The sequence below is a fragment of the Mobula hypostoma genome, chromosome 17 (genome assembly GCF_963921235.1).
Source record: "Mobula hypostoma chromosome 17, sMobHyp1.1, whole genome shotgun sequence".
In the NCBI taxonomy this organism is placed as follows: domain Eukaryota; kingdom Metazoa; phylum Chordata; class Chondrichthyes; order Myliobatiformes; family Myliobatidae; genus Mobula; species Mobula hypostoma.
The window spans coordinates 41,988,392-42,008,729 of NC_086113.1; the positions used below are offsets into that span (position 1 = coordinate 41,988,392).

At 40.4% G+C, this 20,338-nt stretch overlaps 1 protein-coding gene across 2 annotated transcripts in view; it reads right to left on the reverse strand.

Annotated features, from left to right (window-relative positions):
* The window catches only part of LOC134357971 (collagen alpha-6(VI) chain-like), a 157,273-nt gene that overhangs the window by 86,933 nt on the left and 50,002 nt on the right, over positions 1-20,338 (reverse strand). For both annotated transcript variants that reach the window (XM_063069798.1, XM_063069799.1), the window contains exons 10-13: positions 10,832-10,910; positions 3,242-3,387; positions 2,886-2,978; positions 2,711-2,764 (exon numbers count right to left, since the gene is read on the reverse strand). In XM_063069798.1, coding sequence (XP_062925868.1) covers positions 2,711-2,764; positions 2,886-2,978; positions 3,242-3,387; positions 10,832-10,910 — 372 coding nt within the window. The remainder of the gene's footprint in view (positions 1-2,710; positions 2,765-2,885; positions 2,979-3,241; positions 3,388-10,831; positions 10,911-20,338) is intronic.

Sequence of the window (20,338 nt, forward strand, 5' to 3'; positions counted from 1 at the left end):
GCATGGACCAATTGGACCAGAGGACCTGTTTCTCTGCTGTATGACTCTGACTTTATGACATAAAATTCATTTATTGAATTCACATCTGGAGCTGCGTTTGATGTCCAAGGGAAAATAAATTTGGATCAAAGAAAGACAAAAAAAGTAGAATGCAAATGTTGGTAAAAGTTGGAAGATGGGAGGATAAGGGGAAATACTGAAAAAAAAGTAACTTCTTATTATGGTCAGACATTTGGTCTGCAAGTAGTTAAGAGATGAACCATTAACAGCAGGAAGGACATTGAGTCAGCAACAGCATTAGACACTTAAAATAACATAGACGAAAATAAAATAGTTTACAAAACAGATTGTACTGAAAATTATGTGACAGCACAAAGGGCATGTGTTTTATGAAGGCTTGCTTCAAGCAAACTTTCAACCACATCAACTGCATTTCATCTTCTAATTCCAGAGTGATAGCAGCTACCATGTCTCTGTTACATAAGGAAAAAATTGCCTTGTACACAGCATTCTAAATAATTTGCCCAATGTTTACAATCTGGCTCCGAGCTAAATAAATGTTTTAATATGTAAATAAGTCCATTATAGCCTTCTGTAAATAGATTCATCTTAGGAAGATCTTCCAGTCTGAGTCAGAGATTTATGCATGGTCTATTCCTCTTAAGTGAAAGCTGACAATGTAAAATGTCTTTCGATTCAAATATTTTTTCCATTCATTGGTGGGTTATGTACTTTGTTTAAATCAAACAGGGGAAATTCAAATACAATTTTGTGTACACAATGCAAGTAAACAGTAGCAGATTATTTTGCAGTCTGTGATATTGAGCCAAACTCTTTATAATCCAATCTTCCTCATTTATTTCTTTGCACACTGCTACTCAAAATATTTAGTACTCTTGTCTCCTGATTGGATTATGACATTTTTACAGCAATATCTTCTATTGTTACTCGAGACACAGCAGGAGTGATGTGCAAATAGACACCATTTCCTAACATTCTCCCAATGTTTCAAATTATCTCTATTTAAAAACTAAAAGCTGGAGTTAGCTATGTGGGGATGGTATGAATTCCCCCCAACTAACAGACGACCACATATATAATATCAAGAAAATTAAATCTTCAAATTTGTTCCACTTAATGTTATTGGCACTAACTGTATATTTTCAATAAAACAGAATTAACAATACAAAGGAGATTTTGATTTAGTATTTATAACTTTTGATTATGTAGAACATTGATAGTATTAATTTTAATATAGTGTATTTTAACAAAATTTTGTTTATTTCAGCATCTGGAAACAATGGCTCAAGCTCTGAAATTAAAAGCATGACAAAAATGTGATCCCAGACACTGAACAATTCTACTAAACTCATCACAAAGTCGTGAAGTCAAAGCAAACAAGAAACTGCTCCTTGCAGGCATCTACTGAAATTCTCAATCCCCTCAAATGAATGGGAAATTAAATGAGTGGTATTAACGGCAACAAATTTGCTCTCACCTATTTTTGCTCTCTGTGAAACATCAGTTCTGTATCTGTTAAGTTCCTTTCAGTGAAGCAAACTTTGTCGGAACTTTGCAAAACAGTTTGAAGAAAATACGTTAAATTTTAACTTGCCAAAATCTGTATTTTATCAAATGGATATCTGCTCTGTCGGCGCCGGTAGCCAGTCATTTCTAGGGGCTTTGAACTCTGGGCTAACCACTTATGTACCGAGGTTTTTAAAAATGCAAACACGAGGAACTCTGCAGATGCTGGAAGTTCAAGCAACTTTGATCTATGTACCGAGGTAGTAGATTTCTTATAATAGATGAAGGCAATAAAGCATGGTGCGCATTGAACTTTAGTTAATAGTTCAGGAAAAAAATGTTTGGGATAAACACAACCGATTTAAACGTATGTTGCACACTCATCAATCAGTGTCAGGAGCTGCAGAGTTATATATGTATTGTGAAGTAGATTTTAAAACTTAAGTTTAAAGTTAAGATTTTAAAAGCAAGTAGAAAGTAATCTGAAGTTTTGACACCCATGTCTCTCTGCACTGACCATACTCTTTGAATGCTAGAAATACTCATTAAGTCAGGTAGCAATGTAGAGAGAGAAGCGGAGTCAACTTTTTAATAATGATATTTCATTATAAGTCCTTTAATATTCAGATGAATGATCACTGATCTAAACTACTGACATTGATTCCCACACTATTTGATGCTTTTTCTGGTTTTTACTCAGATTTCCATCATTTATCGTTTACTTTGCATTTTGATTGCTTTGCATTGAATTTATAGCCATGAGGGTACATGATATTAACTAATGTGGATCTGACAAACTTTATTCAGACACTCAGTTAATGCCTGGACCTTCCTTCTTCTCCTGACATAAGAATGGTGCCTCAAAATGGTTCCAACCATTACCTCCCTCCATCAAGCAGATGCTATTGATCAGCTGCCCAAATTGAAATCAACCCCGAAGGTAACAAAGTATGAAGTGGCCTAACATTCTGGAGAAAAATTATTTAAACTATTCATTGCTGGAAGGTCCCCACATTGGCTTCTTTACTGTGCATGGATGTGTACGCCAAAAATTTCTTTAATGTGTTGCCTGATAAATGCCACAGAGCTCAGAAAGAAACAAAAGCAGCTTAATTTCACTTCAAGAAAAAAAGGAAAGCAGATGACAACCTTTTAGAAATAGCTATCAAAATTACCAACTTACTGGTGCTCCTTCTTCTCCTGGGTAGCCCATATATCCCTTTGGACCCTGACGTGCCTAAAATAACATCAAAATTCTATTAGAGGATGAAAGAGAAATGGGATTGTACCTTGTGTACTTGAGATTTATGAACAAATAGTAGGAAAAACTGCTGAAAAAGCATAGATTATTCACTTACTTTCTGTCCTTTTCTTCCTTGCAAACCAATTGCCCCGGGTTCTCCAAAACACGTACAAAGGGCCTTACAACACTTTGTTTCCGTAACTGCACTCTGAAAACAAAACAATACAACTTTAATAATTTTTAAAATGAAAAAGAAATACCTTGAAAAATTAATTTCTAAATGTGATTATTACTGAACAGCAGATACTTCACCAGAGAAATATATGAAAAATCAATATTAGGATCAATCTCAAACAATATCATTAAATCCTCACTGAGTAACTGGTTCAATGTTGCTTCAGGTCCTATTTTCCTATAGAAAGTGATGCAAAATATGAGCAAATCTGCCCTCTTTTTATCAGGACCACTTACTATTTGTTTAAGCAAAGAGTTCTCAATATCATCCATTTCAATTGACAATTGTTGTCTGTATCCAGATCCAGTCCCAAAGTCAAGAAGAAAAACCTCATCAATATTCACAGTATCTTGCAGAAGCACAGTAATGAATGCATTGATCCCTGTAATTATAAAATAAAAACTCTTTATTGCATTTTACTGTAACATCAAAAATCCCATTTAGATGATAAAATGAAAGATAAAGTAGCAGAATAAAGTTTTAAGAAACTTTATAAAATAGGTGCACAAATGGACCATAATGGAAATAATAATGAAGATTAAATTCAGTACTCAGCAGAAATATATTTGTTCTTGCAAATCAATATTGGGCTATATAACACCCCTTGCCTTATCCCATTCCTTGGTGGGCTTTACAGACTACTTTTAACATTCAAGGAGGAATAGGATGCCAGAATCAATGGCCCACATTATCCTATCATATGGGACAATGTATCTTTCCACCACTCATCTGCAGGGTTCAGTCTCATCCATGCATGTCCATGAATTCCTTCCTCCATACTCCTTGTTCCTCTACCCTATAGAGGAGTATTTTTCTCTCTTGGAGATGGGAGGTCTATGACAAGCACCCTTATAAGAAGTGCCATTGATGAGCGCTATGACCGCGGCCTGTCAGGATAATCATTGTGTCAGACTGCTAGGACTAGATTAGGTATTCCAGGAGGTATTTCCCCTGCTACCTCACTAGGGAGCGCGTTCTATGTGATGATGATGAAATCATGTGGCCCAATATCAGGAACAGAATGGATGCCACACGGTATTGCCTCCGCCATCTTCCCTCCTGGGTAGCTGGAACAGGCGTACCCACGGCATGCAGCCTAGTCCATAGTACAGCCGAGGCCATACAACTCCGCTGCCTTCAGTCTCACCAGTAAACCGGACTTGCAGTATCCTATATTACCGATGTCCAACAGGGTCTTGCAATCACAAGACAAACATCCAAGACAATCACCTGCTGTTAAACAGCACACCACCTTCGTGCATTGACTCCAATGCCTTTCTGTAGCAGACAGCAAAACAGTTCGCAACAAGTTTAGCTCGTCCGCTGATGGGGTAGACTTGTAGTACTCGAAGTTCTTAACATCCTGCAGTGTCTTGCAGTCAAAGAGAGGATGTTTGAAAAAAGATAATAGCACCATTGGTTGAAGCAAGAGAGGCCGCCGTGTCTGAGTGCGTTGTGCTTGCTGACTGCTGCTGAATAAGGAGAGTCAGGATTGTTCCTTTAGCCGTCTTCCTGCTGATGTGGTGTGCCATCGATTTCATCACCAGAACAGGAATCTTTATCGATCACAAGCGATTTGTCACAGCTAATGTGAACCTAAATACAGATGCACACACGATTTCGCAGAAACCGTGATGATACTATTATCCTGTGAGAATCTGAAGCTAAGCATGTTTTTGCATGAGGAAACAGAATTAAAGCTTGATTATGAGTGGCAAGGGGATACTTCCTTCAAAGCTGGTTGCTGACATCAGAATGGAACCTCCTACAGGGAACAAGAGTGCCATGTAAAGTTCCATATGACTACCAACAGGCTATTGATCAGTCTTCTCTTCTCCTCACCTGCCCATCACCTTCCTCTGATGTCCTTCCCCCTTCCCTCTTTCGCATGGTCCACATTTCTCTCCTATCAGAGGCCTCTTCCATCTATCACTTCTCAGCATATCCCCCCCACTCTCAACTAAATGGTTTCACCTATCACCGGCCATCGTGTATTCTTTCCCCTCCCCTCACCTTCTTATTCTGGCTTCTGTTCCCTTCCTTTACAGTCCTGATGAAGGGTCTTGGCCCAAAACGTTGACCGTTTATTCTCCTCCATAGATATTGCCTGGTCCACTGAGTTCCTCCAGCATTTTGTGTGTGTTGCTCAAGATTTCCAGCATCTGCAGAATCCCTTGTGTTTATAACTTGAAAATAATATACTCAGGCTCTTTAAGTTCAATGTTCTAATAAAGTCAATATGCTTCTTCAGAGACGTTTTTATTTCTGTCGCCAGGCATCTCTGATTTCCTTCCATCCGTCTCCTCTTGATAGAAGGGCAGAAGTGTTTCTTTCATAGCCTGCTGTTGCAGTTTTGGTCAAATTGTGATCAAATTTGCTCAAGTGTTGATATCTCTTTGCCTGCTAGACTGCTCTGTGAGTGAATACCATGCCGAAGCAGTGAGTGTCAGCTGTAAATGGGTGTGAGGAAATATATAGAAAGTGAAGACTAATATGATGCATAGCATTTGGCAAGGCAGAATGAGGAAAAGAGGGCGATAAAAGGCAAACACAGACATAAACAAATCATAACTGAAGACTAACATAATATATTTAGATTAGTTAAAACGATTGGCCCCACGGCACTTGAGTTTGGGCACAATGCTTCTACAGCTCACATCCTCTTCTACCTCCAGCCACACCTTCATGAAGACAGCAGCTTTCTTCCTTCTGCTGATGGGAAAGATGACTGATCTCCCCTTTTGAGACTTCAGAGAATCAAATAAAGCACCATGGCCTTGCTCTCAATCATTTTGTGCACAAAACCTTGTCACTATTTCAGAATAATTCAAAGAATGTTTACACTCTGACGCCTACAGTAAGTCTTTATAAAGTCCATTCTTTCAAACTTACAATGAGTAGATTCAACTAAACTGCTGGACGAATTTCCCAGACTGACTCATAGATCTTGTGTGTAGTCTACTCCTTTAAATCAGCTGCATAATATAAATAGTCTTATAACTTTAAAAGTTTTAATAGTAAACTGCTATGTGAAGTTATGAGATATTCTTAGTTCCATTTAGTGAACATAAATGAAAATAAACAATAGTAGACTTTTATGCAGCTGATAATATTAAAACTATTTTATCTATAGCCCCATTGCTTTAGTTTATCTTTGCATGTTAAACTTCAAGGCAAGATATTTAAAATATTTATATCCTGTCTGGATGGGAAGGTATTAGGAGCAACATCCTGCTATTTGTTATTTGGGACGCAGTGGCAGTGAAATGCAATTGTAGACAGTTTTTTAAAATTATCCCCAGTGTTCTCAGGTTGTCTGCCATAATAATGAAAAATATGTAGTTTACTGAGTGGGTATTATGAATCCTCCAGAACTGAAAGATTACCAAATCTGTATTTTCAAGAAAATTAACTCTTCAAAACTTATGTGCCTTGATGCTTTTGGGTCTTACTGTTACAAGTAAACAAATGCATTTTAAAACAGATGCAACTATATAAAGTTCAATTTGATTACGCATTTTAAAACAGGTGTAATTATATAAATTTCAATTCTATTGTCACCAATGACTAGACCATTAATTTTGTTTTTTAAAGGACCACAACATTGACACTAATGACATAGGAGGAGGAGAAGATGGCGGCGCGACGCAGCTTGCAGTGGCCACTCCGGTGAATGATATCTGTTATCTGTCAAGTAGGGTGCCGTGCACAATCCTGATTTGATGGAGACAGACGTGAGAGTACGGAGGAACATCTGGTGAAACTTCTGAAATGTCTGCCTTGCTGCCACTGCTACTGTGTGATACAGAATCTCCGGAGGGAAAGGCACCGAGTCCTCGGCTTTGCTTGTTGCTTCGCGGCCGGGGCAGGTCAAAGCGCTCGGCAGAGATGGTGCTCAGTGCTCGGTGTCGGAGGGCTAGTCGGAGGCTCGAATTTTTTGGACGGACTCAGAGTTGGCTGTGGTCGGGTGCTTCCAATGCATCGGCAAGTTTGCGGCGCTTCCGTCTGCGTGAGATGATGGGGCTATCGGGAATTGAGACTTTTTTTTACCATGCTCATGGTCTGCTCTTTATCAAATTACGGTATTGCTTTGCACTGTTGTAACTATATGTTATAATTATGTAGTTTTGTCAGTTTAGTCTTGGTTTGTCCTGTGTTTCTGTGATATCTTTCTGGGGGAACATTGTATCATTTTTTAATGCATGCATTTCTAAATGACAATAAATGAGGACTGAGTGTCCTCATAATCTAATCTAATCTAAACCCTATTCAGAAGGTGGGGGGGGGGGCATGTCTTAATGGAGGAGGAAAGAGGGAAAAGGAGTTTTTCCCAACAGAAGGTCAGTAAGCAGATATGGAAGTTAGAATCTTGGAACAAGACCATAAAACCATAACACATGGGAGCAGATTCAGCTCATCAAGTCTACTCTGTCATTCCATTATGGCTGATCCCAGATCCCACTCAAACCCATACACCTGTCTTCTCACCATGTTCTTTGATCCCCTGACCAATCAGGAAGCAATCAACTTCCGTCTTAAATATACACATGGACTTGGTCTCCACCGCAGTTTGTGGCAAAGCATTCCACAGATTTACTACTCTCTGGCTAAAAAAAATTCCTCCTTACCTCTGTTCTAAAGGGCCACCCCTCAATTTTGAAGCTGTGCTCTCTAATTCTGGATACCCTCACCAGAGGAAACATCCTCTCCACATCCACCCTATCTAGTCCTTTCAACATTGGGTAGGTTTCAAAGAGATCCCCCCCCCCCACCACATTCTTCTGAATTCCAGTGAGTTCAGGCCCAAGGCTGCCAAATGCTCCTCATATATTAACCATGTTATTCCCGGAATAATCATATGTTAACCCCTTCAATCCCAGAATCGTCCTCGTGAATCTCCTCTGGACTCTCTGCAATGACAACACACTCTTTCTGAGATTTGGGGTCCAAAACTGTTGACAATACTCTAAGTGCAGCCTGACTAGTGTCTTATAAAGGCTCAGCATTATCTCCTTGCTTTTATATTCTATTCCCCTTGAAATAAATGCCAACATTGCATTTGCCTTCTTTAACATACTCAACCTGTAAATTAGCCTTCTGGGAGACTTGCACAAGGACTCCTAAGTTCCTCTGCACCTCTGATGTTTGAATTTTCTCCCCATTTCGATAATAGTCCGCATTATTGTACCTTTTACCATTTCCCAACACTGTATTCCATCTGCCAATTTTTGCCCATTCTTCCAATTTGTTTCAGTCTTATTGCAATTTCATTGCCTCCTCAGCACTACATACCCCTCCAGCTATCTTCATACCATCCACAAACTTTGCCACAAAGCCACCAATTCCATTATCTAAATCATTGACAAACAATGTGAAAAGTAGCGGTCCCAATATTGACCCCCGAGGATCGCCATTAGTCACCGGCAGCCAAGCAGAAAAGGCCCCTTTTATTCCCACTCGCTGCCTCCTGACTGCCAGCCATTCTGCTATCCATGCCAGTATCTTTCCTGTAATGCCATGGGATTTTATCTTGTTAAGCAGCATCATGTGTGCCACCTTATCAAATGCCTTCTGAAAATTTAAGTAAATGACATCCACTGCCTCCCCTTTGTCCACCCTGCTTGTTACTTCCTCAAAGAACTCTAACAGATTTATCAGGCAAGATTTCCCTTTACAGAAACCATGCTGGGACTTTGACTTATTTTATTTTATCATTAGTCTCCAAGTACCTCGCAACTTCATGCTTAATAATACAACACTTTCCCAACCTAACTGGCCTATAATTTCCTTTCTTTTGCCTTCTTCCCTGCTTAAAGAGTGGAGTGACATTTGCAGTCTCCCAGTCCTCCAAGATCATGCCAGAATCATAAACTTAGGTGATTCTACTGGAAATTGCAATTATAAAGACAAGGCTTAGAACATGTTGATACATTTGATTTGAACTAGATTTAGGAGAGAATAAAAATCCTTTCAGTAGAGAGAGAGAGAGAGAGAGAGAGAGAGAGAGAGAGGGCTGCTATTTGGAATTAATGTAGGTTTTTGCAGAAGAGAACATACAGTGAACAACAGGGGTCTCCAGAGTCGTTCCCCACTGTTTGGAGTACACTCAGGAGATATTGTTGCATGATTCTGCACACTGTCTGCTCAACAATAACCAGTAATGTTACATCCTATCTCATTAATCCCAATAACATTACTGTATATGGGCAAATAAAATATAACAGCTCTTACCAATGCAGTGCCTGTTCCAACCTTTGACTCTATACTTACAGGCTGTATCTTGCCAGATTGCTCAAGGAGAAACGCTTACCTCACCAAAACTTCAGTAAGGATGTCCTCACTGTGTCACAATTGTAAACACATAGCAAAGAAATGACTGCATTTTTCTGAATGCTAAATTGTACATTTTAACGCGTTGGGATGGCGTTGCCCCATGGCAAGGTTGAAGCAGTAAGCAAGTTTGAAAGCACATGTACTACTGAAAATGATTCTGTGATAATCCCAAGATTTATTGTTGTTACTTGGAAAAGGATTTGAGGATGCTTCTGGCACTGTCAAATACTTGCATGGGTTAGGTACGATGATAAAAGTTCATTTCTACAGATCATTGTCCACAATGAAATTGCACAAGCTTGGCCTGGTTATCTGTAGACGTGGAGTTAGTAGAGTAATCTGCCCTACAGAGGGAAGGAGGATCTGAAAATGTCATGCATAGCTCTTTGTGAGGATTACAAATGGTAATGGGCTTTTTTTTCCATGCATTAAAATTGAATCCAAGAGGAGGAAATACACATGTGTGTCCTTAAGATCCAATACAGATGTGTGTCCTTAGGATCCAGTACTAGTAAGGTATTCCTAGACTCTCACAATCAGAGAAACTCCCTTTGTCCTAGCGATCCAACTTTTGCTACAACTTAAAAAAACAACTAGACTTTCTCTCTCAGACATAAAACATTGATTCTGTTCCTCTCTCCACAGGTTTGGCCTGATCTGCTGAATATTTCTGGCATTTTCTGTTTTTACCCTATAAGACAGTGTGGGATTTAAAGAGGGTGGGAGCAGCTCTGAATTTTTCTTTTTAGTCCTTTTTCCCAAAAGCAATATTTCTCACAGAGACACCTATCACCGCACAGTTAAGATAATTTTAAATATTAATCTTGGTCAGTGAGCCTGTCTGAATTGCTCGAAGATGACACTGCCCACTTACACTGTGCCAAAATATCAAGGTGAATTAGTGAAATTATCTGAGGTGGGCACCTTCTATCAAAGGTGAGGTACAGCCAGGGTGAAGGATATGTTCCACCCAGTCCAATATCTGTAAATTAGGGATTTCAAGGCCAGGTTCAATCACTCTTGCTCATTTTGCAGAATCAACATTACTTGGACAATTCACTGAAACTCCTACAGTTTGTTGTTTTCCAGCTTTTTTCATAAACCAGTTTATCCAGTCATATTTGGATAAGAAATTAATTCCTTATTCTTATAAATTAATCCAATGTCCCCTGGATTCTGGTTTTAAATCGTAATTCTTCATACATGGGACTGGATCTTACTTGCTCCAAACACAAAGCTGGCGAAATGATTATGGAGGTCATAATGCTAGGTTCATATTACGTAAATATTTCCAACTAGTAAAATCAAGAAGTACAAATTGTTCATGCTGACTAATGCGCCAAATTCTCCAGCTGCATTTTAGGTGTACAATGTCCTTGATGTTTTTTGGAATTAAATGTGTGCACCAATAAAAATATAAATTCATCCCTTATGGGTTAATTTAACAGGTCTAAAACAATCAACGTTTCAAATCCAAATGAAAATGGACTTACCTTTAGCATGCATTACATTTGAAAATTGATGAAGCCCCTCCGCTGTGCCATGCCATCCGTCTGTGAATAACAGCACCACCTATGAAGAGAATATAATTAAATGCAGAGCTGTTGCGGCTAAATTGAATATAAAATATTTCTTTCTTTCTTCTTTTATCAGTTCAGTTAAACTTTCATTTCCATTAGCCGCAATAATATTAAACTGTGGGAACTTACATAGATTTTAGGACAGAGACAGACCAATTACTGTGACTGGTTTAGCCAGGAATTTATAACCCCCATTAGACAATGTGAGGGTCAAGATTTTTATGCAGAAAGTGGTAGGTGCCCGCATTGCATCATCAGGTGAAATATTGGAAGAAGGTAGTGTCATGAAGTTGAAGAGGCTACAGATAATTCAAGTTCAAAAAAAAATTGTTCAAGATTGTTTTATGTTGGTTGCAGTACACAAGTGTATTGGAGAACAAAATAATTGTTATCCCAGATCTGAGGCAGCATAAAAAAAGATAAGGAACACAATAATAAAATACTACAATAAATACAAATAAATAAGATAGCCTATATACATAGATTGATTCAGGTCCATAAAGTGACACTAGGCACAGGAATGTCCACACATAAGGTATCTGAGAGGAAATGATAAAGTAGTGGTGGTAGGGAGTGTGGAGGGATGGGTTAGGGGGTGGAGGTGTGGACCAGCCTCACTTCTTGGGGAAAGTATCTGTATTTGAATCTGATTGCCCTGGCAGGGATGCTACACAGCCTGCTCCCTGATGGGAATGGGACAAACAGTCCAGGAACAGGGTGGGTGTGATCCTTTATGATGTGACTGGCCCTTTTCCAGCACCTTTCTGTGTATATATGTATGTATGTAAGAAATGACATAATTTTTCACAAGGGAGATCACTCTGCTTGGCAGGTGAGACTTGTGGTCTCTTCTCTTGGTTTCCTCATCCACAACAACATCTGATGAACCCTCGTTTCTGTGTCTCCAGTGACCCCTTTCTTTTTGCCCTTCCATTCATCCAGCTGGGCTTTGGGCTTTGCATCTACTTTTACACACTGCTGTTTATCCCCCACTTGAATTTCGTGCAATAAGCTTAATGTATGCAAAGTAGATTCTGGTTCTTTATACTCAAAAAAGCTGAATGCTTGCAACTTTTTGGAAGCTCCTTGAATTCTCTTCCAGCTTAAAACAAAGCCACATTTCGCAAGTAGCTGTTTGATTTACATATCAGAAGCTTTTTCAAATCTGTTGCCTACAAAATCTATTGTAGTCAGACCACTATTTTCATCACTTTCACGATTTCTCGGAGCAGCATGGTCCTTCCTTGGTCCAATATGTCTTCCATCCAGAGGTACGGGTGTTGGCACTGACACCTGTTGGTCCTCTGTTGGGCAACAGTCCATGTTGTCAGCATGGGGACAATTGTGGCATCGTCCAGTATCTTTCTTAACTCACTTCCAGTTGGCTCCATTTCATGGAATGTGGCATGCAAATTGTAGATTGTTCTCCAATCAAGTTGTAGTTGTCTCAGCTATTTACATACCCATGATGTTGGTCATCCTGTTTCTTCTGCATATGATCTCAATGTGGCTTGTTGGTTGTTGTATTTCACTGTTACAGATGTTATTCCCACAGGAGTTATCTTTTCTCTGGGATAAGTTCTTAGTTGGATATCTGCAAGCTTCAGTTTTTTTTTAATCTTTCAAATGCCATTCAACACTAATCTTGTGGAATGGCTGAAACAGGTGAGGCAGTGCCTGACTCCATTTTAATTAATTTGCCGTTCACTTCTGGCATAAACAATATTGCTTGTCTATTGTTAATTTTGACACTGTAAATCTCAAGGCTATACAGTCCGATGTCACCCTCAACATTATCAGACTTTTCATTAACAGCATGCAGATTAGTGCTCTTTTTGAAAATGTAATTTGACTTTTTTTTATCGTTTTCTCTTCTGTACACAATCCACTTATTTTTGTCTGACGAACATGCTCTTTGCATGTAACCTACTTTGTTGCACCTTTCGCAAGTTTTGGCTTTAAACCTACATTGGTCTGGTGTCTGTGAGTCCCTGCCACAACGGTAACACAATTTTCTTCAGCCAGGCCAATTTCTGTTTAGAGGCTGCAATTTTGCTTATGCTCTCTTTCGTTCCTGACTAAAAACTCAATTGCGTTTCTGTCTGCGGTTTCCATTGAAACAATGATTTCAATTGCTCTTTTAAATGTAAGTTGTGCTTCAGTTAGGAGCTATTTTTGAATCCTCTCTTGAAAGATTCCACAAACGGAAAGATCTCTTAGTACGTTATTAAGCCCATTACCGAGCTGACAAAGCTTAGACAATCTCTTCAATTTAGCTAATTTAGCTGAAATGGATTCCCCTTCCTTTTGATTCTGCTTATGAAAACTAAAGGGTTCAGCAATCAACAAATATGCTTCCATTACTTTGATAATATCAGCAAAACTCATTTCTACTGGTTTGGTTGGAGCAGACAATCTTCGAAGCAAACTGTATGAGCAAATGCACCGCAAAAATTGGTACTCATTTCTCATTGGCTATTTCAATTGCTTCAAAATATTTTTGAATTAGCTTAGTAAACCTGTGTAATCAAACTCATCAATCTTTCTGACACAGCCAGCCATTTCTGCTTTTATTCATGATTTATTATCATCTGGTACTCACTCTTTATGAACCCATAGATTATCTGTTTTATGCTCTTTCTTTATTAAAACTCGATCATGGCTTTCCTTCTGAAGAACATGTGCTGCGCTGCGTTATGCTGGTTTTAACTCAACTGTCTCTGCACAAGCTGTTTTTTTTTGTGAATTTGTCCTCTCCTCACTGAATTTTTTTTAGTTTGAACATCTCACTGTGCTCCAACAAGTTGATGGTCATCCTGAGTTCATTTTAAAAATAGTTCTTTCCTAATGTTATGGTTTTTTATCTTCAAAACTAATTCAAAGGAAGACTTAGGAGTCCAGAAATGTGGATTGTAACTTGGAATTTACTTTAAGTGAGGTGCACATGTATCACAATGAATTATTTAAAGGAATAAGATTGCCTAATCAAATATGACTCAAGGTTTACTCAAATATTACTGAAGTGTTAAATACACAATGGGCTGGTACCAGTGATGCACTGGGCAGTGTAGACTACCTGTTGTAGAGCCTTCTTGTCTGCTGCAGATCAGTTTCTGTACCATGCAGCAATGTAGCTTGTTAGGATGCCCTCGTCTGCACATCTGTGGAAGATCATGAGGTCATGGTGTCCATTGTCAGGGCAGCCATTGTTGGGAGTAGGCCAGGTGGAGGCTTTGGCTCAAAGGAGGCTTCAGCTTGAAAAGGGTGTTGGCTGTGGGTAAGATTCTGTTAAGGTACCCTTTTTTTCTCTCTTACTGTACCTAGTGTAGTAAATGGCTGTTGTGTGCGCTTAATGCCAGATATTGGAGTCCTGGGAGATCCTGATTCTCTCAGGGCACTACATCTGTGTGAAATGCATCCAGCTACAGCTCATTGTAGACCGTGTTATGGATCTGGAGCAGCAGCTGGATAACCTTTGGCTTGTACGGGAGAGTGAGGAGATAATCGATCGGAGTTACAGGGAAGTAGTCACCCCTAAGTTGCAGGAGACGAGTAGCTGGGTGACTATCAGGAGAAATGGAAATGTGAATAGGCAGTTAACACAGAACACCCCTGTGGTCAGTCATCTCAATAATAATTATGCCACTTTGGATACTGTTATGGGGCATGACCTCCCAGGGGAATGGCATGGAGACCAGGTTACTGGCACTAAACCATAGTGCAGAAGGGAAAGAGGAGATGAGGAGAGTGGGAGTGATAAGGGACTCAGTAGTCAGGGGAATAGACAGGAGATTCTGTAGTCATGATTGGGACACCTGAATGGTATGTGCTGCCTCCCTGGTGCCAGGGTCAGGGATGTCTCGGATCGTGTCCGCAGCATTTTGGAGAGGGAGGGAGAGCAGCTAGATATCTTGATACATATTGGTACCAATGACATAGGAAGGAAAAGCAAAGAGGTCCTGAAAAGAGAATTTAGAGAGCTAGGTAGAAAGCTGAGAGGCAGGACCTCCAGTAATTTCTGGATTCCTCCCTGTGCCACATGCCAGTCAGAGTAGAAACAGGATGATCTGGCAGATAAATGTGTGGCTGAGAAGCTGGTGCAGAGGGCATGGCTTCAGGTTAGAAACATAGAAAAACCTACAGCACAATACAGGCCCTTCGGCCCACAAAGTTGTGCCGAACATGTCCTTACCTTAGAAATTACCTAGGGCTTACCCATAGCCATCTATTTTTCTGAGCTCCATGTACTTGTCCAGGAGTCTCTTAAAAGACCCTATTGTATCCGCCTCCACCACCGTCACCAGCAGCCCGTTCCACATACTCACCACTCTCTGTGTAAAAAAGTTACCCCTGACATCACCTCTGTACCTACTTCTAAGTACCTTAAAACTGTGTCCTCTCATGCTAGCCATTTCAGCCCTGGGAAAAAGCCTCTTGACTATCCACATGATCAATGCCTTTCATCTTCTTATACACCTCTGTCAGGTCACCTCTCATCCTCTGTTGTTCCAAGGAAAAAAGGCCAAGTTCACTCAACCTATTCTCATAAGGCATGCTCCCCAATCCAGGTGACATCCTTGTAAATCTCCTCTGCACCCTTTCTATGGTTTCCACATCCTTCCTGTAGTGAGGTGACCAGAACTGAGCACAGTACTCCAAGTGGGGTCTGACCAGGGTGCTATATAGCTGCAACATTACTTCTCGGCTCCTAAACTCAATTTCACGATTGATGAAGGCCAATACACCATGCACCTTTTTAACCACAGAGTCAACCTGCACAGCTGCTTTGAGCATCCTATGGACTCGGACCCCAAGATCCCTCTGATCCTCCACACTGCCAGGAGTCTCACCATTAATACTATATTCTGCCATCATATTTGACCTACCAAAGTGAACCACTTCACACTTATCTGGGTTGAACTCCACCTGCCATTTCTCAGCCCAGTTTTGCATCCTATCGATGTCCTGCTGTAAGCTCTGACAGCCCTCCACACTATCCACAACACCCCCAACCTTTGTGTCATCAGCAAACTTACTAACCCATCCCTCCACTTTCTCATCCAGGTCATTTATAAAAATCATGAAGAGTAAAGGTCCCAGAACAGATCCCTCACGCACACCACTGGTCACCAACCTCCATGCAGAATATAATACGTCTACAACCACTCTTTGCCTTCTGTTGGCAGGCCAGTTCTGGATCCACAAAGCAATGTCCCCTTGGATCCCATGCCTCCTTATTTTCTCAATAAGCCTTGCATGGGGTACCTTGTCAAATGCCTTGCTGAAATCCATATAAACTACATCTACTGCTCTACCTTCATCAATGTGTTTAGTCACATCCTCAAAAAATTCAATCAGGTTGTAAGGCACAACCTGCCTTTGACAAAGCCACGCTGAAGATTCCTAATCATATTATGCCTCTCCAAATGTTCATAAATCCTGCCTCTCAGAATCTTCTCCATCAACTTACCAACCACTGAAGTAAGACTCACTGGTCTATAATTTCCTGGGCTATCTCTACTCCCTTTCTTGAATAATGGAACAACATCCGCAACCCTCCAATTCCCCAGAACTTCTCCCATCCCTATTGGTGATGCAAAGATCATCGCCAGAGGCTCAGCAATCTCCTCCTTTGCCTCGCACAGTAGCCTAGAGTACATCTCGTCTAGTCCTGGTGACGTATCCAACTTGATGCTTTCCAAAAGCTCTAGTACATCCTCTTTCCTAATATCTGCATGCTCAAGCTTTTCAGTCCGCTGTAAGTCATCCCTCCAATCAGCAAGATCCTATTCGGTAGTGAATACTGAAGCAAAGTAGTCATTAAGTACCTCCGCTATCTTCTCCGGTTCCATACACACTTTTCCACTGTTACACTTGATTGGTCCTATTCTTTCACATTTTATCCTCTTGCTCTTCACATACTTGTAGAATGCCTTGGGGTTTTCCTTAATCTTGTCCACCAAGGCCTCCTCAAGGTCCCTTCTGGCTTTCCTAATTTCTTTCTTAAGCTCCTTCCTGCTAGCCTTATAATCTTCTAGATCTCTATCATTAACTAGTTTTTTGAACCTTCAGTAAGCTCTTCTTTTCTTCTTGACTAGATTTACAACAGCCTTTGTACACCAATGTTTCCTGTACCCTACCACCCTTTCCCTCTCTCATTGGAACGTACCTATGCTGAACTCCACGGAAATGTCCCCTGAATATTTGCTACATTTCTTCCACACATTTCTCTGAGAACATCTGTTCCCAATTTATGCTTCCAATTTCCTGCCTGATAGCCTCATATTTCTCCTTACTCTAATTAAACACTTTCTTAACTTGTCTGTTCTTATCCCTCTCCAATGTTATGATAAAGGAGATAGAATTGTGATCACTAGCTCCAAAATGCTCTTCCACTGAGAGATCTGACACCTGACCAGGTTCATTTCCAAATATTAGATCAAGTACAGTCTCTCCTCTTGTAGGCTTACCTACATATTGTGTCAAGAAACCTTCTTGAACACATCTAACAAACTCTACCCCATCTAAACCCCTCGCTCTAGGGACATGCCAATCAATATTTGGAAAATTAAAATCTCTCACCACGACAACCCTGTTATTAGTATACCTTTCAAGAATCTGTCTCCTTATCTGCTTCTTGATGTCCCTGTTACTATTGGGTGGTCTATAAAAAACACCCAGTAGAGTTATTGACCTCTTCCTGTTCCTAACTTCCACCCACAGAGACTCCGTAGACACTCCCTCCATGTCCTTCTCCTTTTCTGCACCCATGACGCTATCTCTAATCAACAGTGCCTTATCCCCACCTCTTTTGCCTCCCTCTCTGTCCTTTCTGAAACATCTAAAGCCTGGTACTTGAAGTAACCATTCCTGCCCCTGAGCCATCTAAGTCTCTGTAATGGCCACAACATCATCTCCAAGTACTGATCCATGCTCTGAGCTCATCTGCTTTGTTCATAATACTCCTTGCATTAAAACAGACACATCTCAAGCCATCAGTCTGAGCGTGTCTCTTCTCTATCACCTGCCTATTCTCCCTCCCTCACTGTCTCCAAGCTTTCTTTATTTGTGAGCCAACTGCCTCTTCCTCCTTGGATATTTGGGATCTCCTCTGGGAGAGGTATGACCTGTTCAAAGTGACAGGTTGCACCTGAATCTGAGGGGGTCCAATATTCTTGTGGGCAGGTTTATTACAGCTGTTGGTGAGTGTTTTTAACTAATTTGGCAGGGGTTTGGAAATCAGAGTGAAGGGACTCAGGACAGGAAGAATAGTAATAAAGCAAAGATAGCGTGCAGTCAGATTGTCAGGAAGGGCAGGCAGATGGTTGGACAAAATTGCAGCCATTAGAGATGTAGAATCAAAACCGGTGGCAAACACAGTACTCAAAGTGCTATATCTCAATGCATGGAGTATAAGAAATAAGGTGGATGATCTTGTTGCACTATTATAGGTTGTAAGGTATGATATTGTGGCCATCACTGAATCGCGGCTGAAGGATGGTTATAGTTGGAAGTTGAATGTCCAATGTTACACATTGTATCGGAGAAATAGGAAGGTCGGCAAAGGGGGTGATATGGCTCTGCTGGTAAAGAATGGCATCAAATCAGTAGAAAGATATGACATTGGATCAGAAGATCTTGAATCCTTGTGGGTTGAGTTAAGAAACTGCAAGGTAAAATGACCCTGTTAGCAGTTATATGCTGGCCTCTTGACAGTAGCTGGGATGTGGACCACAGATTACATTGGGAAATAGAAAAGGCGTGTCAAAAGGGCAATGTTATGATAGTCATGGGAGATTTCAACATGCAGGTCGATTGGGAAAATCAGGTTAGTAATGGATCTCAAGAGAGTGGGTTTGTTGAATGCCTACGAGATGGCTTTTTAAAGCCATTTATCATTGAGCCTACTAGGGGATCAGCTATACTAGATTGGGTGTCATGAAATGAAGTGGAAGTGATTAGGGAGCTTAAGGTAAAAGAACCCTTAGGAGACAGTGATCACAATATGATTCAGCTCAACTTGAAATTTGATAGGGAGAAAGTAAAGTCTGACATAGCAGTATTTCAGCAGAGTAAAGGAAATTACAGTTGTATGAGAGAGGAGTTGGCCAAAGTAAATTAGAAGGAGCTGCTGGCAGAGCAGCAAAGGTGTGAGTTTCTGGGAAAAATGAGGAAGGTGCAGGATAGATGTATTCCAAAAACAAAGAAATACTCAAATAGCAAAATAGTACAACTGTCGCTGACGAAGAAAGTCAAAGCTAATGTAAAAGCAAAACAGAAGGCATACAATAACATGCAGATTTGCGGTAAGACAGAGGACAGGGAAGCTTTTAAAGACCTATAGAGAGCAACTAAGAAAATCATATGGAGGGAAAAGATGAAATATGAAAGTAAGCTAGCAAACAATATCAAAGTGAATAGTACAAGGTTTTTCAAGTATGTAAAAAATAAAAGAGAGATGAGAGTGGATATAGGACCGCTAGAAAATGAGGCTGGAGAAATAATAATGGAAGACCAGGAAATGGCAGATGAACTAAATAAGTATTTTGTATCACTGTGGAAGATACTGCCAGATGTTAAAGGGTGCTAGGGAAGAGAAGAGAGTGCAGTTACTATTATAAAAAGGTGCTCAAAAAGCTGAGAGGCCTCAGAGTACATAAGTCACCCAGACCAGATGAACTGCACCCCACCCTAGGGTTCTGAAGGAGGTAGCTGTAGAGATTGTGGAGGCATTAGTAATGATCTTTCAAAAATCATTGGACTCTGGCATGGTGCCAGAGGACTGGAAAATTGCAAATGTCACTCAACTCTTTAAGAAAGGAGAAATGCAGCAGAAAGGAAATTAAAACAATTAGCCTGACCTCAGTGGTTGGGAAGATGTTAGAGTCAATTGTTAAGGATATGGTTGTGGAGACTTGTTGTGATACAGGACAAGATAGGACAAAGTCAGCATGGTTTCCTTAAGGTAAAAGCTTGCCTGACATACCTGTTGAGAAGGCTTCAAGTAGGATAGATAAAGGGGATGCAGTGGATGTTCTATATCTGGACTTTCAGAATGCCCTTGACAGGAAAGTTACTGGCATGGTTAGACTATTGCCAATTGGTAGGAGGCAGTGAGTAGGAATAAAAAGAGCAAAACACACAAAATGCTGGAGGAGCTAAGCAGGCCAGGCAGCATCTATGGAAAAGAGTACAGTCAATGTCTCAGGCCGAAAACCTTCGGCAGGACTGGACAGGAATAAAAGGATAATTTTCTGGTTGGCTGCCAGTGACTAGTAGTGTTCCACAGGGGTCAGTGTTGGAACCACTTTTTATGATGAATATCAATGACTTAGATGATAGAATAGATGGCTTTGTTGATATGAAGATTGGTAGAGGGGCAGGTAGTGCTGAGGAAACTAGTAGGTGGCAGAAGTACTT